Raw genomic sequence first — 17808 nt, 5'->3', positions numbered from 1 at the left:
TCATGAGATAACACATATTAAAACCTTAGAATCAATATTGTGTATAACAAAAGCAATCTCACTTAACACTCAATGTAAATTATATTTCTTTTAAACAAAAGTATTATGTAATACATCAACTAAGTCACACTCACAGCAGGTCTTGTTCCTGTTGCTGATGTTGCTGACATTGTTGTTGCTGCTGCTGTTGCTGTTGTTGTTGATGATGTTGAAATTGTTGTTGCTGCTGTTCCGCTAGATAAAACTATAGAAACAAAAATACAAAAACGTATTACTCATGCCTTCCTCACACGTATAATAAAATATGTACCTGATAAAATATGTAGCCGACTTTTAGTGAGATAGGTCTGAAACAACATAATATTTATAGTCAGTAGTGATTTTGCAATTTGATAGAGATATTTAGAGATACTTACATACACAGATTTATCTAGCTGATCAAAAAGTTCCATCTCCCTGTTAAAAAAAAGCATTACACCTACATTTAAAAAATATGAAAATGTTTCTAACAGGTAATACATTAGCAATAACACATGCACGCGCCCTACGGAACTCACTTGACCACTGACCACAAACTAGTTATATCCGGTTTCAGTTTTAACTATAAAAACCCCTTAATTCAACATCATTCATCACTTGCTGACTGCACTTTGTGGTGACTTCACGACCAACGAAACCATTTGAGCTCTTGAGTGTCTTCAACAAGTTCAACATATATTACACGTATTGTGGATGCATCATGTGTACAATAAAGTTTTCATGTGTCAACCAATCTAAACTTTTTTGGCGGAAAAAATCGTGCTAACATACCTTTCATAGTCCATGAATAAAACACATAATGATATCCGATGGTAGTGAAAAATCCCATATGTTTGTGATTGTTTGAAATCAACCATCAGTTCGTATAAGAGTTCAATGTCACAAAACATAGCTATTCCCAACACGTCCCTGACACTACCCATGCAAATGGAATTTCAGTCTGTTTAGGCAGCTCTGGTTTAGGGTAGACTTGCACAAGTCTCTAAGCTAATAAAGAATCCTTTAAACGATAATTTCTTTTAAAAAAATAGAAATATATTCCTCTAATAGACTGGGGTAGACTGTCTGCGCTTATCTTGACTAGTTTATTTAAAGGATAGAATTACTATAAAGCAGCGGGTTTAACCTTTAGCATCGCCTTGGAGCAAAGCTAGTGGCGGTCTCCCGCTCACTGCTCCCAGTCGTTAGACATTGTTGACCCACATTGCGTGTGTGGCACTATACTGTGGCGGGGGGGCAGGGGAAAGCGTTTGTCGACTGTTAGCCTGGCAACATTTCTCGCGCGTGATCGAGTGTGTTTTCGCGAGTGTCAACAACCTGATATGATGGAATTGTGAATTACTCCCTATTCTCAAATTAAAATAGTATGATTTTGCATTGAATGAATGCATCATGATAACACAGTACTTGATGTATTTTAAAACATACAAACAAAACGTTATATGCTCGTTAGAATCAACAGTAGCTAGGGCGTGTCAGCTTTGAAACGTGCGTTCTCGTCATGGGAATTGTACGTGCGCGTGGTAAGTGCTTAGGCGTCTATAGTTAGATGCTGGTAATAATGACGTTAGAATATGTTTTATAACAGTTTATTTGGTTGCAACTGAGAACGATGTAAATGTCTCATGGCCACCACCGTCTCTTTTGTGAAACTTTTCATTTGTATTATCAAGTGTGTTTTTTTTTCACAGAATGGAACAAGAAATCTTAAACCAGTGCCTCCCCCATATCAAAACTGTAGATGAGTTGCTCCAGTTTGCAAATTACTATAATGTAAAACACCTACCCATCGTTCAACAGCGTTTGTTCACTTTGCAATTTGAAGAATTGTGTCAAAATTTAAATTTGGAAGCGGATTGTCCCAGTAAGCCTGATACAGATGTCACAGATATAGTGACAGACCCACCTAGTAGAAAACGTTCAAATTCCCCCATTCCTGGCCCATCTAGTAAACAACCTCGACCTGACAGTCTTTTCACACAGGATTTACACATCAACTATGAGGACTATTTAGATTTTGACTTTGATGATATCATGTTTAATCAAGTCGGACTAGGTGAAGATGAGAGTCGTCCGTATGAGTTTAGTCTAAGGAAACAACGTACATTTGCTAAACATGCAGCGGTTGAAAAAGTGTACAAAATCAGATTTAATGATGAATGGAGAGGTCAAAATTTAGCTGACCTTCACGGTCGGCTGCATAACATGTTTGATGATGTGCTAAGTCAAGCTGGGGGGCAGTTACAAGATTCTGATTTAGGACGTGTCGTATTACACCATCAAAAGTTAGGAAATCCAATTGTGGTCCCACTGAGACCATTGGAAAATTTGAATGCAGATGTCATTCTGAGACATGTGGAAAATGTATTAAAAAGTCACCATCATTTGGCTTTGGATGATTCATTTGATATCGATATAGGTTTGTGGTGGTGGTGGAGCCCGTGGTGGTGGTGGTGCTCGTGGTGGTGGTGCTCGCGGTGGTGGTGGTGGTGGTGCTCGTGGTGGCGGTGCTCGTTGTGGTGGTGATGCTCGTGGTGGTGGTGGTGCTCGCGGTGGTGGTGGTGGTGGTGGTGCTCGTGGTGCTCGTGGTGGTGGTGGTGCTCGCGGTGGTGGTGGTGGTGGTGCTCGTGGTGGTGGTGCTCGTTGTGGTGGTGATGCTCGTGGTGGTGGTGGTGGCTGCATTGCTCGTCCGAGTTGATTCCGGAGATGTCTAAGCATGGCATCCCTTCTGGAAAACGTCTGATAGCACACGGGACACGTTGCTGACTGCATGGTGCTGACTCGTGGTGGTGGTGCTCGTCGTGGTGGTGGTGGTGCTCGTGGTGGTGGTGGTGCTCGTGGTGGTGGTGGTGGTGCTCGCGGTGGTGGTGGTGCTCGTGGTGGTGGTGGTGGTGCTCGTGGTGGTGGTGGGGCTCGTGGTGGTGGTGGCTGCATTGCTCGTCTGTGTTGATTCCGGAGATGTCTAAGCATGGCATCCCTTCTGGAAAACGTCTGATAGCACACGGGACACGTTGCTGACTGCATGGTGGTCCGAGTCTAAATGGCAAAGAAATTGTCTACTAACTGCTTTTATCTATAAACTCGTCTTCCGTTTCTTTGTGCGACTCTGGGAGGAAGTCATTATTTTGGCTTCAGTTTCCCCGTTCTCCTGCATCTGAATACGTGCTTTGGCCTGTTGAACGACTTGTTGGGTTGGAGACGTGAGTGCAAAAGTCTCTTTAGAATGGGGTAGGTCGATCTTTACCCCTTGTTTCTCATAATAGATCACATAATCATCCACGTTAGTAAAGGGATTTGGTCCATTTCTTAGGATCGTCCAAATAGGGTCTCCAGTATCTTCTGTTCATTTTCTTGTTCAGAATGAATACTGACTCTCACACAGAGGTTTCAGATGAAGTGTCACTATCACTGGTTCACGGCTAAATGAAGCTAAATCACCGTTTCTGTCCTTTATATAGATGTCTGCTAGCCCTAATTCTAACTCCTAAAACATGTTGTTAGCAGAGCGTTAGCAGTCCTCTGGGTTATGAGCCCAGTGCGCTTCCACTGTGCCACTCTGCTCTCCCTTCACCTACCTTTTGTTAGGACTTTTATACACCACATCAACCAATGACAACCAAAATTGATTTATTCTCAAATAGTCACAAATACCCTCAGTATTGTACAATGAACATCACACTCTTACACATGTAAATCTACATGACTACCCCAACGGACCACCTCTTTCTGAGGTACTCCTTCCAGGACCAAATACGGACAGTTTGTCATTCTTCCTCAGGATATCACGGTGAGCGGCTTCCATTTACTATCTTCGATGTAAACGGCTACCAGAACCAATAGAGTCAAGAGCATGCGTGCGTTCTCTCTGGCGACTGAAGTCTGAATGACATGGGGACTGTTCGGGGGCCTTATATTGCCCACTTGAGTCTAAAAATACCCCTGGGAAAGTGGTTTATCAAGAGGTCAGCTCAGTACAAGGTCATTGACACCCTGTGAAATGCTATTTTCAAAAAGCAGTTTCCCACAGAGGTTACTCCATGTCATATCTTCCTACGTAACCTCTGTTCTAATACGGCCATATTTCCCGGTCCTCGTAAAATCCCCTAGCGGCAAAATATCGCAACACAAATTATCTCCCTTCTTTCTATCCAATCAGAACACGTGTTAAATAGACTTAGATCCAATATGGCGGCCTCCATGGAGTTAGTTGGTCAACGTGCAAAGGAAAGATTCGGTATTTCATGTTTAACTGAAAATCAGAAACTAGCAATAGAGAGTGCAGGAATCAATGGACAAGATGTGTTTGTCGGGACTAAAACTGGTAGTGGCAAGTCCCTAACTTACGAGATTCTCCCATGTATCAGTGAAGCCAAAACGATCATCGCTATCATTTATGATGAGAGGCAGACAAAGTTACATGCCAATCCCTGATTCTTGTTGATATTCCTTCCCAACACTTGCTCAACTTGACTAATACAAGCAAATGTGGGGCCACAAATATCCCTCCTCTGCCGGGGACTTGTGTGGATGTGACACACGAGACATTTAATGGTGAGCTTGTTCGTTGTCAACGAGGGCGATGGAGACGCCATTGATCCGCCATTACATGACTGAGTTCTGTCTAGAAGAAACGTTTGCGCATCGCGCTGGGGAAGACGTTCTAGTTTTCCCGATGCATACGGAAATTACCGAGGCCTGGCGAATGATCACTTTTGAAACAACGTCGCTGATTGCACAACTCAAATCTGATTGCCTCCAATCACGAGTCTTGAACGCTCACACCAATGAAACCTGTCGGACCGTATTAGAACAGAGGTCACCACGTAGGATGAGATATGAAAGGAGTAACCTCTGTGGGAATAGAACACCTTCCCCTACATACTTCAAATTATCTTGCCAGTCTTTTATCCTAGCCTGTGTGAGAGCTTTTGGTTTGTTGAACGATTGTGTCTTATACTGGTTTAGATCCGTTTTTTTTCTGATCTGGGCCCTGTTCCTCAAAGCGATCGTAGCGCTACGAATGTCGTAAGTCTATGTTAAAGAATGGGAGTTACGATCATCTTAGCGCTACGATCGCTTTGTGGAACGGGGCCCTGATCTTAATTACACTCACCACTGTTTCAGTTTCTCAATTCCGCCTGCATGTGCTGTCGTCTGGAGGTTTGAGTCACCCGAAAAATGCACAATGTCATTTAGAAAGTGCTCAAACGTAGCATGTTGAGATATTTGGGATTACACTTTCTCACCAAAGTACAGATTTGAGTACTTTTGGGGTTGAGCCCCATCCGGAGACCCAAAGAGTGAATTGGGTTGAACGCCGCGGCGGCGGATAGCCCTAATGGGCTTTACGCATTGTACCCATGTAGGACATGGAACCCGGGTCTTCGACGTGACGGGCGAACACTTCAACTTCTAGGCTACTTACACCGACATGTAAAGGCCAGCGACAGATGGGATGGGTGGTGTCTAGTGTGAAATGTGGAGTTAGTCCTACCGTGACAATATTGAAAACAGTAATACTTTCAGTATTTGGTATTCACACATTTGTCCGCTGTTCATGGAAAGGGTGTGAAGTTGAACAGCGCTTGCCCAATATATATTGCAGATTTCTTCATGTGCCTTTTCCGCGTCAGCAATGACAGATTAAAAGAGTCTCCCACATTTATACAGCAATATGTACACGTCCACATAGAGTTCCTAACAATACATTGAAAACAGGTATGTTTTGAGTCCTGACTTGAATGTGGCAATACTATCAGAAACTTTCGGATTGTATGGGAGTGAATTCCACAAGGTTGGGGCTGCATATGAAAAAGTCCAGTTTCCATTAGTTTTAAGCCTGAAGTTTGGCACAAACAGAAGCTTTTGATTGGATGATCGAAGGCACCGTTTGTTTGAGTAAGGAGTAAGCAGGTCAGAGAGATATGGGGGAGCAAGTCCGTGACGGGCCATGTAGGTCAAGCAGAGGATTTTGTAGTCGCTTTTTGCCTTGATGGGGAGCCAGTGCAACTGTTTAAGAACAGGTGTGATGTGGCCATGTTTGGGAATCCGACTGATAATACGTGCGGCCGTGTTCTGCACCTTCTGTAACTTATCCAATAGCCTCTGACTGATCCCAAACAGCAAGCTGTTGCAGTAGTCGAGCCTTGAAATCACAAGCGCCCGGACTAAGGCATGGGTGGCTTCAGCTGTAAGGTATTGACGGATGTCGTAATACACGATTCGCATGATGTAGAAACCAGTAATATTCCCAATCGCTCTTCTTCTCAGTCAATACATTAGATAAGTATAATACATTAGGCACATATTATCGGGAGGCAACAAACAAAAAGCAAGTAAAACCCTTTATGAGTTTTATTCTCAGTCAATGTACACTGTTATACAGATAAGAATCATATTCTTTAGAAGCCAGTAACATTCTCAATCAGTCTTGTACTCAACCAAGGCACGATGGTTCTATGATATATTAGAGAATAAACATGTACTAGATTAGACCATAACAGGTTCTTATCTTTGGAGGCCAATGCTATTTTGCTGAATGGATAATTTAGGCTGACGATATTGATGATATGCAGCGCATGTTTAAACTTATTTACCATACAATTCCAATTTGCAAATGATTATAGAAAACATCAATTTTTCCTCATAAATCAGATCAAGTGACATATAGAGATCATACCAGTATCTGAAAGAAATCAAACCATAAATGAACTATGCCATAGTACGGACCCTGTCTGCTAAACAATGAACAAGACCAACGTAAACCAAAGCCATGAGTAGGTCATATGGGCTAAGGTTCCCTCAAGCAGTAAGATGGTATGGATGGTATGTGCTCAGTCTAATGGGTCTATCATATAGGTGCTACTTCTTATAGTTCATCCATTTAACATGTGATCCATGCAATAGGTAATCCATGCAATAGGTGACCCATGTAATAGAAGATCCCACTAACAGGTGATCCATATAATAGGTGATCCGTGTAATAGGTGATCCATGTAATAGTGATCAGTGTAATATGTGATCCATGTACTTGGTGATCCGTGTAATAGGTGCTCGTGTAGTAGGTAACCAGTATATGTTGGGTGATTTTGGTAGGATCCCGAATAATACAAGCTTTAACAGTCCCACTGTCACTCCAGTACACTTACAGAACCTCAAATAGCGTCATAATTACGACACAAGGACTAATCAGTGACAGTGAGAAATAGTGTCATTCAATTAGTTAGGGATAATGTCTGTTGATTGGTCTGTTTAACAAGGATTGAAACTAACTCAAAAACGAAACTCAAAATAAAAAGACTTTCAAGCTTCAACCTTTGATGTGCTACAAGTACACTTTACTATTCAGGGTACAGCGAACAGTACACCCTATAGTGGGTGCTGCACGTATAACGCGAACAAAACTGTTAACTACGGCGTTGACAGTGGGGACATACCATCTACGGCGTTGACAGTGGGGACTTGTCATCTACGGCGTTGACAGTGGGGACATACCATCTACGGCGTTGACAGTGGGGACTTGTCATCTACGGCGTTGACAGTGGGGACTTGCCATCTACAGCGTTGACAGTGGGGACATACCATCTACGGCGTTGACAGTGGGGACTTGTCATCTACGGCGTTGACAGTGGAGACTTGCCATCTACAGCGTTGACAGTGGGGACATACCATCTACGGCGTTGACAGTGGGGACTTGCCATCTACGGCGTTGACAGTGGGGACTTGTCATCTACGGCGTTGACAGTGGAGACTTGCCATCTACTGCGTTGACAGTGGAGACTTGCCATCTACGACGTTGACAGTGGGGACATACCATCTACGGCATTGACAGTGGGGACTTGCCATCTACGGCGTTGACAGTGGGGACTTGTCATCTACGGCGTTGACAGTGGAGACTTGCCATCTACAGCGTTGACAGTGGGGACATACCATCTACGGCGTTGACAGTGGGGACTTGCCATCTACGGCGTTGACAGTGGGGACTTGCCATCTACGGCGTTGACAGTGGGGACATGCCATCTACGGCGTTGACAGTGGGAACTTGCCATCTACGGCGTTGACAGTGGGGACTTGTCATCTACGGCGTTGACAGTGGAGACTTGCCATCTACAGCGTTGACAGTGGGGACATACCATCTACGACGTTGACAGAGGGGACTTGCCATCTACGGCGTTGACAGTGGGGACTTGCCATCTACGGCGTTGACAGTGGGGACATGCCATCTACGGCGTTGACAATGGGGACTTGCCATCTACGGCGTTGACAGTGGGGACTTGCCATCTACGGCGTTGACAGTGGGGACATGCCATTTACGGCGTTGACAATGGGGACTTGCCATCTACGGCGTTGACAGTGGGGATATGCCATCCACGGCGTTGACAGTGGGTACATGTCATCTACGGCGTTGACAGTGGGGACTTGCCATCTACGGCGTTGACAGTGGGGTCATGAAATCTACGGCGTTGAGAATGGGGACTTGCCATCTACGGCGTTGACAGTGGGGATATGCCATCCATCCATATAATGGTGTTACTCACAGCACAGAAGGGACATGAAGCGTCCTTGGCGTCTATAACATATAGTGGTGTTACTCACAGCACAGAAGGGACATGAAGCGTCCTTGGCGCCTATAACATATAGTGGTGTTACTCACAGCACAGAAGGGACATGAAGCGTCCTTGGCGTCTATAACATATAGTGGTGTTACTCACAGCACAGAAGGGACATGAAGCGTCCTTGGCGCCTATAACATATAGTGGTGTTACTCACAGCACAGAAGGGACATGAAGCGTCCTTGGCGCCTATAACATATAGTGGTGTTACTCACAGCACAGAAGGGACATGAAGCGTCCTTGGCGCCTATAACATGTAGTGCCCATAACATATAGTGGTGTTACTCACAGCACAGAAGGGACATGAAGCGTCCTTGGCGCCTATAACATATAGTGGTGTTACTCACAGCACAGAAGGGACATGAAGCGTCCTTGGCGCCTATAACGTATAGTGGTGTTACTCACAGCACTCCCGATGCTATGATAGAAGCTTGGGCGGCTCACTTCAGTGCTGTGTATCAAGATATTGAGAAGGAACATTTCAGTAGGGCATTTCAAAAGCATGTCAACCATACAGTAGACACCATCAGGAAGAGTTGTTTAACAGAGAGTGGTGAATGTATTTCATTTAGTGCAGTAGACATAGAAGCACTGTGTTCGCAACTCCCCAACCAGAAGGCTGGAGGACATGATGGTTTGGTTTATGAACACTTACGACACGGTGGGAAATGTTTGATGCTTCATCTGTCATGTCTGTTTGGTGCTATTGTGAACACAGGAAGTCTTCCGAGAGACTGGTGTGTATCCGTCATGGTCCCTATATTCAAAGGGGGTAACAAATCGAGAAAAGATCCGAACTCCTACAGGGGTATATCGCTCAGGCCTGTCATTGGAAAGGTATTTGAAATGGAACTGATACAACACTTACAACCGCTGAAGTCTACGGCAACTTTTCCCAGTAAACAGCAGATGGCGTATCAAACAGGCTTGTCAGCTCTAGAAGCGTCATTTAATCTGCAAGAGACTATATATCAATACCATGAAAGGAAACAAGATATACACGTTGGATACAATGAAGGCATTCGATACTGTCTGGCATAACGGTCTCAGATACAAACTGTATGAAGCAGGGGTTCACGGACAGCTGAGGACCATTATTGACAGGATGTACACAAGTATGACATCATATGTACAACTTGGGCAACATAAATCTAGAGTGTTTGAGCTTCTACAAGGAGTTCGCCAAGGCGGAGTCCTTTCAGCTAAGCTGTATTTGTTATATATTGATGGACTGTTGAAGAAACTCTCTGATACCAAGAAAGGTGCAATGTTGTTAGATCTGAATATGTGCTCACCTACTCAAGCAGATGACAATGCGGTTGTTAGTTCAAATGTGCATGCCCTGAACAGCCGTGTGCAGACGTGTGAGGATTACAGTAATGACTGGCGTTTCACTCTGTCTCCCAGCAAGAGTGAGATCATGACGTTTCCCTATAGTGCGAACACGATGGGCAACCGTCCGGAAATCACACTATACAGTGAACCTGTGTCCAGACTGATATCATCAGACATGTAGGCATAGTACTCACACAGAGAATGTCATCCATCGAGCATGTGCTGCAGGCTTGTAACACACTGAGAGCAAACACACATGTGTTGTTGCGGAAAGGATTCCACTCAAAGTTAATGAACCCGATGACAGCCAGCAAGTTACTTGCAGCATCTGTGCTACCAAAGGCACTCTATGGATGTGAGCTTTGGACTGGTCTCACCAAACATGAGATAACCATGCTCGAACGAGCATACCGTTATGCAGTAAAGAAAATACAAAATCTGCCAACAAGAACCAGGACAGATATCTGTCTTGGTCTCCTAGGGCTTTGTCCTGTTGAGACTGTGATACTCGAAAGCTGTTATATATAGGCAGACTCATCAATATGAAGAGACACTATTTGCCTCACCAGGTGTTTCTTACCAGACTTCTGTGCTTCAGACATGAGCTTGAGAAGTCAACGGGTTTATTCCCGACATCGTGAGAATTCTTCATAAATACGGTTTGCATCAGCAGCTAGAGTCTTATGTAAAAACGGGACAGTTCATAAAGCAGACTGCGTGGAAGAAAATTGTGAAAAGATATGTAATGAACTTCGAAGTGACGTCATACAGACAGAGATAAGTGGATTCAGGACTACATGAGTTCCACCAGATTCACCCGAACCTGTGTGTGCACCAAGCCTGGGTGATTGCGCAGAAGAAGCCGGCCTGCAGAGCAGCAGCCAATTTTGTGGTGCCAACCTGTGCTGTGATTAAGGAGAACCAGGGTGGTAGTGACTTGTGCCATAGGTGTGGTCTGTTTTACACAGATATTCTTACCCATATTATCCAGTACTGTGATCACTTGACTGACCTCCGCGATGAACTGTGGTGTGAGATCATAGCTATTGGTAGTGTGGAAATCAGTGTGCATCTCCACAACCTTAATGATTGCGCATGTTATCCTGTGTGACTACTTTTAACCTGTGCACAGATGACAGAGACACTTTCGCGGCAGTCTGTGTGCAGTATGTGTTTCGCATGGCCAACAGATACTACCAGAGATCTGTTGGTGTCACATAGATATGAAGCACTGTTCCACGAACGTTCAGATCTGGTACGGACTGCGCATATGCCCAACGACCATTGCTTGAAGAATAATATGTAATTATTGTATTGTATATATATACTATGTGAACCGTGTGCTCTTCAGAATGGAGGAAATAAATATTATATATTCATGGAAGAAAGGAAGGTTTAAAAAATGCTATTAAAAGACCAGTTTCTTTTTATTTACCAACTGCATCTAAATATATAGCTCTCTTCTTGTCTGTCCTAATTTAATAATCAATGTAATCGGAAACACAATATGTTTCCGTGTGGCCAGCCCGATGGTACTAATCATCATAGTAATGAATACAAGCTCCACTTTCAAAGACGTTTTTGTCCAGTGCGGCGATGAGTCTCTTTACTGTAGTGTCTGGAGTAAGGATATGCTTCTCCGCGTCTGAAGGACAAAAAACATATAAAAAGTTCTTTCAATCAAGTAATCTTATTAACATTTTTAAATTTTACACGAAAATGATGATGCTTGAAAAAATTGTAGGATCACGGACACAAAGGCATTGTTACTATCTTCACTGCAAGAAAGGTATTATAAGATTCCTGATACTTCCAGCATGTGAAAAACATTGTGCTGATTCTCATCGAATCGCAGTGTTTTTTCCTTTCGTTGTGTAGACCACAGACTTATTCTGCATTACAATGTTACACACCAAGATAATATTTACAATACATCAATTAACATACAGATGGCGTAGCATATTATAAACAGTTAAATCTTATATAATGTATACTTCATCAGGTGACATTAAAAAGATGATATTTCCATGGAATATATTTACATCTTAGCCTAGTTCTTGGAACATATGACAACGAAGAACAAAGGGACAGTTGTCTTCAACAACATTTTGTATACTCATTAGGCTGCTGATTCCTGCAGCAGAATTCGCGTTCTCGGTTCTTACAGAAATGGATAATGAAAACTTGGTAGGTAGGTCGAAAGAAAATAACATATAATTCACTGTCCAGATTGTTTAAGCCAACTTAAAGTTTGATTTGGATTAGAAGATAATAAAACATTACACCTGCAATGTTTCAGTCATGTAAATTTCCGAGTTGTCCGTTCCGGTGTACCGTCTATGACGTCAGGAAAACGTGAATACGTTTTGTCCCTAGTTTATTTTTTTATCAACAAACATTTTTTTAGATCATGTGTATATACTTTTTATTTGTGATCTTTGCATGATCTTTTACATATACATGGCTGTGGATATTTGTCTACGTTCGCAGATTCCACTCTTGAGGTAATGTATTCTCGTTGTGTTCTTGAACTTTCATTTATACCGGTACTCATAATGCGTGAAACTACGATTGGTGAACAGTGCTGGGAACGGTCATGTGACATTCAATTATCATGTGACTGATCATGCACATGTGATGGGACGTATACCAGAAGTGAGTGAGTGAGTTAAGTTTTACGCGATTTAGCAATATTCCAGCAATATCACGGCGGGGGGACACCAGAAATGGGCTTCACACATTGTACTCTTGTGGGGAATCGAACCCTGGTCTTCGAACGCCTTAACCACTAGGCTACCCCACCGCCTCGTATACCACAAGTGCAAGGGGTGGCATCGGCAAGAACTTGTTATGAACTATTTTCCCGATCCGAAGGATCTATTTATAGTCCTTAAAAAAACTCGTTTCTCCTTTATAGCTGTGTCTCTGCCTCAGACATGACTGTCTGACTGACTGAGTTTGGTTTTACGCCGCTTTTAGCAATATACCAGCAACATCACGGCGGGGGACACCAGAAATGGGCTTCACACATTGTACCCATGTGGGGATTCGAACCCGGGTCTTCGGCGTGACGAGCTAACGCTTTAGCCACTAGGCTACCCCACCGCCCCTGCCTCAGACATGACGTATATATAGTTATGTATAACTGGTTGATACATGTGAAACTGGTTTGGGATTCTTCAGGTGAGACAAGGTCAGAATTGTAACACCATGGCTGCATTTCGCTACTCTGTTAACCTGGAAATTGGGATAGATTACCCAACTGGATGTGCTTATTTCTCAACTTTGTATTTTTAGTATCATGTTATATTTTTGTTGTGAATGAGGAAGTGTGCAATTGCAATATTTTTCGCATTGCTATTCTCATGCATATTCATATACACATGAGTCTAGCATGGTGAAAAACATATAGTATATATACAGTATATGGTTTCAGTGTTTGATCATGCTTGCAGACATGTTCATCCTGTTACATATCTTTTTGTTATAAGCAATGATGATAGTAAAATAAGTATAGGGCTATGAGTACATTGAGCCTTAATGATCAGAGAGTTTAATTTTCTACGTTTCAAGAAATATTGTCTTTATATATTGCAGGATGTACATTTTCTTGAAACAAAAAAATAAAGTATATTCTTGCAGAATGGGGTTTTGATTGCATTTTTAGTAGTGTTAGTGGGAATTCAAGGGGAGTTTTGATAAATGATAACTACAATATAAAATTCTTAAAATGTTTCGAAATGATCATGGAAATTCACTGGTTATGGAAATGTCAATATTTGGTAAAAGAATAACATTGGCGTTTAGGTTGATAAAGATATTTTTCCAAAGTTATATTTACGTTAACCATTTTAGAGTCCACACCCTTAGAATTCTTAGGAATGAAATATAGTGGGAGGGAAAAAACAAGAAAACCAAAGATTTCTACAGCGGCGAAGAAAACTGAATAAAAGACTTTTTTTATATTTCAGGTAGGAAAGAAAACAGAAAGCAACAAGGACAGATTTAGATATAATGGTCACTGGGTAAGACTCATGGTGATGTCATGGGGCCAACTAGAACTGGTCATATTGGAAATCAATGTCTATCAAACTGAGGACAAAGACATAAGAACGGCGAATAAGAATAATCAAAAGATGTAACAGATTGTTACATAACAAACATCCTTCTATAGTTTGTGCTAATGGTACCAAGCGTGCTTACCTGTGTGTGCCGCCAGGGTGCTTGTGCGTAGTGTGTGTGTGGTTACATGGCGTGTGTGTTTGCCTGTGCTGGTCCAGATTGAAGCCGGTTTTATAAGGCTGGTCCACTGAGAGACCATACCACAGATTTAAGGAGGACACCCCATTTAGACACAGTATGCTGACTGAAATTCTGGGTCCTCTTAATGCAGTGGTGTCAGGAGGGTTATAACAGCATGTACCATATTTAAACATATTTTGGTATGGAGCGTGAAGGAACAAACCCTCGACCTATCACTCTCAGAAACATGTAACCTGTGCATTGAGGTTTCAAGGACAGACAACTCCTGATTGGCAACAATTTGCCAAGGAAGCCCCTGGCGTGGAAGAAGGACAATTTGAGTCGTGAAAAATTAGTATGCAGTGTGTTTTGTCTATCACAACTATATTTTATTCATTTTCCCGATGAGACAATGCATTCGAAATCTTACACCTCTGTGAGTGAGTGAGTGAGTATGAGTGTAAGTATAATTTTACCAGTATTCCAGCAATATGACGTATCAAGGCACCAGTAATGAGCTTCACACATAGTACGGATGTGAAGAATCGAACCCGAACTTCAGCATGACCTTGTTAGTTAATCAATAAACAGTCAATTAAAATAATTTGTCACAAATATTGACCCCGTGTAGTACATACCTCTTAAGGATTTAACAACGTTTACATCTTTCGTTTCCTGGATCCCCTCTTTGTAGAACATGTCGGTGTCAACACTTCCTGGGCTATAGCTCAACACCCGGAAGTCGGGTTGCTCCAGTGCCAGGGTCTTCATGAACATTTCCCGGAAAGCCTTGCCTGAAACACGGTTCATACTCTTCCAGTTCATGGTGCTTCTGGTTGTGTTATACTACAGTGAATGAGTGAGTTTAGTTTTACGCCGCTTTTAGCAATATTCCAGTAATATCACGGCGAGGGACACCAAAAATGGGCTTCACACATTGTACGCATGTGATGAATCGAACCCGGGTCTTCGGCGTGACGAACGGACGCTTTACCAGTAGGCTACCCCACCGCACCTTATTATACTACAGGATCCACTTGCATAAAGTTATTGTAACTCGACTTCCACGAAGTTTGCACTTCCCATACACCATAGACTCATGATAGTCTTAGCGCTAGGGTCGCTTTGTGCAGTTGAGCCCAAGGCCACGTCTCATGAAGCAATCAAAGAAACTCGAACCTCAGACCATGCACACACTTTGTCCACTGGACCACTGAGGTTCTCTCCTCTACTTACCTGAGCAATACAGTCCCCAGCTGGCCAAAGGTTGCACTGCATAGTCGGACGTTATGTTGATAACCACCTTGGAAGGGACATCTTTAAACTCCTGCATAAACTGGGCATTCAGAGCAACAAATCCAGCCATGTTAACATTGAGGTAGTGAGATACGTGGTTTACGTCAGTCAAATTCCGACAGAACTCACTTCCAATAGAGGCAGCGTTGTGTATCATCATGGCTTGCTGGAACTCGCTGGTCTGTCTCCCCTGCAACAGAGTCAGTCAAGTGAAGGATATACAGAGTATAGCATGTGTAAGTCGAATTAGGCGCTGACCATTTGATATTCGGGGCCGGGAAGGGGTGGGGGGTGTTTGTGATTGGAGGGGGGGTCCTGGGATTAAATTGCAAAACATAAAATTAGCAGGAAAACAACTTGAAACACAAATGAGTTTGATGACGAAATTGTAGGCCAAAAAAGCCAAATGATGTAGGATGTTGCTTATTTTACTAAGGTTTTCAACCATTTGATTTAAATCAAGGAATATAAATTATGTTTAGACTGTTCCTGAAAAAATGCCAAGCTTACCTACACAACCTTCTCAGAATAAAGATCAGTCGGTTCTCTGGTTTTCTGACATATGCAGGCTCATAATTACGACAGACAGTTTGGAAAATTCATCAAGTTTATAGATTCACATGTTTTTGTGAGACAATTGTGACCAACTCATGAAAATAGAAAGACTGCTGTTTGGTCGAATTTCCAAAAACAGGTGAAGAGTCATTTAATAAAATACACAGCTAAAGGTTACAAAAGAGACATACATTCATTTCTGAGGCAGTAGTTTGCTTCACACTGTATTGCACAGTCAGCAGTTTGCTTCACACTGTATTGCACAGTCAGCAGTTTGCTTCACACTGTATTGCACAGTTAGCAGTTTGCTTCACACTGTATTGCACAGTCAGCAGTTTGCTTCACACTGTATTGCACAGTCAGCAGTTTGCTTCACACTGTATTGCACAGTCAGCAGTTTGCTTCACACTGTATTGCACAGTCAGCAGTTTGCTTCACACTGTATTGCACAGTCAGCAGTTTGCTTCACACTGTATTGCACAGTCAGCAGTTTGCTTCACACTGTATTGCACAGTCAGCAGTTTGCTTCACACTGTATTGCACAGTCAGCAGTTTGCTTCACACTGTATTGCACAGTCAGCAGTTTGCTTCACACTGTATTGCACAGTCAGCAGTTTGCTTCACATTGTATTGCACAGTCAGCAGTTTGCTTCACACTGTATTGCACAGTCAGCAGTTTGCTTCAGACTGTATTGCACAGTCAGCAGTTTGCTTCAGACAGTTTTGCACAGTCAGCAGTTTGCTGTCTCCACGGTATAGTACTAGGTATTATACTACAGGACAATATACGAACTTAGTTCAGATATGCACTAAAGGTCGTTACACTTGCTATTACAGCCCTGTCAGAGTTAGAATAAACTCAAACGGTGGCCTTGACCTTTGTAAACACAGTACGGCATTGTAAACGGAACAAATTACATCCAAATACATATATACATACCAGGCGCGCAGCAAGCCAATTTTTTCGTGTAAGCCCGATAGGTTCCAAAGTTTTATATTTAGATAGTATTGAGGGCTTGCCCAACCTTTTTAGCAACAATCATGTGTAAGCCCGGGCTTTTTTTATAATGGTAGCTACCCCGCTGCATACTAATGTACTGAATATAATAACAGTCGGGTAATGTTTGTCATAGTTTTGTTTGACTTTCCCCATGTATTTTGTACATTGTATTAATGACCCTCCCTGAAAAGACCCCCTCGAATCATTCTGATCCTCCACAGTATCGAGCTTGCAACAGCATCCGATCATTGACCTTGTCATATGACAGGGTCAATGTGAGCCATCCATAGCCTTGGAAAGTGTTTTGATGCAGGTTGCTCAAGTTTCAAACATTCATGAATTCAGTGGATGTTTTGACTAAAATAATACACTCAGTAACAACATATCCAACTTTACATGTTTATAGCTAACTTCTTTGAAAGGCATTTAGACGTTGGAGCTGTAATATAGGATAACAATATATGGATGAACAACCTCTTTATTACAGCGAGAGTGGCCATGTTAGAACGTCACTGTAATAAAGAAGTTGATCATCCATATATTGAGGGGCATTTAGACGTTGGAGCTGTAATATAGGATAACAATAGATGGATGAACAACCTCTTTATTACAGCGAGACTGACCATGTTAGAACGTCACTGTAATAAAGAAGTTGATCATCCATATATTGAGGGCATTTAGACGTTGGAGCTGTAATAATATAGGATAACAATAGATGGATGAACAACC

General features: G+C 42.5%; 1 protein-coding gene and 1 long non-coding RNA gene across 2 annotated transcripts; both read right to left on the bottom strand.

Moving 5' to 3' along the window:
* Positions 1 to 215: 215 nt before the first annotated feature.
* On the bottom strand, positions 216 to 982 carry LOC124258658. Its single transcript, XR_006893638.1, has 3 exons — positions 811 to 982; positions 417 to 456; positions 216 to 244 (listed from the first exon to the last, which is right to left on the bottom strand). It is a non-coding gene; the product is annotated as an uncharacterized LOC124258658 (long non-coding RNA).
* A 10524-nt stretch (positions 983 to 11506) lies between these two features.
* LOC124258583 (sepiapterin reductase-like) lies at positions 11507 to 16276 on the bottom strand. The gene is made up of 4 exons (XM_046692647.1): positions 16271 to 16276; positions 15465 to 15714; positions 14867 to 15022; positions 11507 to 11631 (listed from the first exon to the last, which is right to left on the bottom strand). Exons 1-4 carry the CDS (start codon positions 16274 to 16276, stop codon positions 11522 to 11524), a joined length of 522 nt encoding a protein of 173 aa, XP_046548603.1. The 3' UTR covers positions 11507 to 11521.
* Between the last annotated feature and the right edge of the window lie 1532 nt (positions 16277 to 17808).

This window comes from Haliotis rubra, unplaced genomic scaffold (genome assembly GCF_003918875.1).
Source record: "Haliotis rubra isolate DU_JTF1 unplaced genomic scaffold, ASM391887v1 Scf7, whole genome shotgun sequence".
Classification (NCBI taxonomy): domain Eukaryota; kingdom Metazoa; phylum Mollusca; class Gastropoda; order Lepetellida; family Haliotidae; genus Haliotis; species Haliotis rubra.
Note: the sequence above shows the minus strand (reverse complement) of the source record. Positions and strands in the feature narration are given on the sequence as shown.

Excerpts from the sequence above, each read along its gene's own strand:
- LOC124258583 (XM_046692647.1), bottom strand. Across the intron at positions 15,023-15,464 it reads CTGGGGACTGTATTGCTCAG|GCAAGGCTTTCCGGGAAATG; the intron begins GTAAGTAGAGGA and ends ACCGTGTTTCAG. Across the intron at positions 11,632-14,866 it reads CGTTGTTAAATCCTTAAGAG|ACGCGGAGAAGCATATCCTT; the intron begins GTATGTACTACA and ends TTTGTCCTTCAG.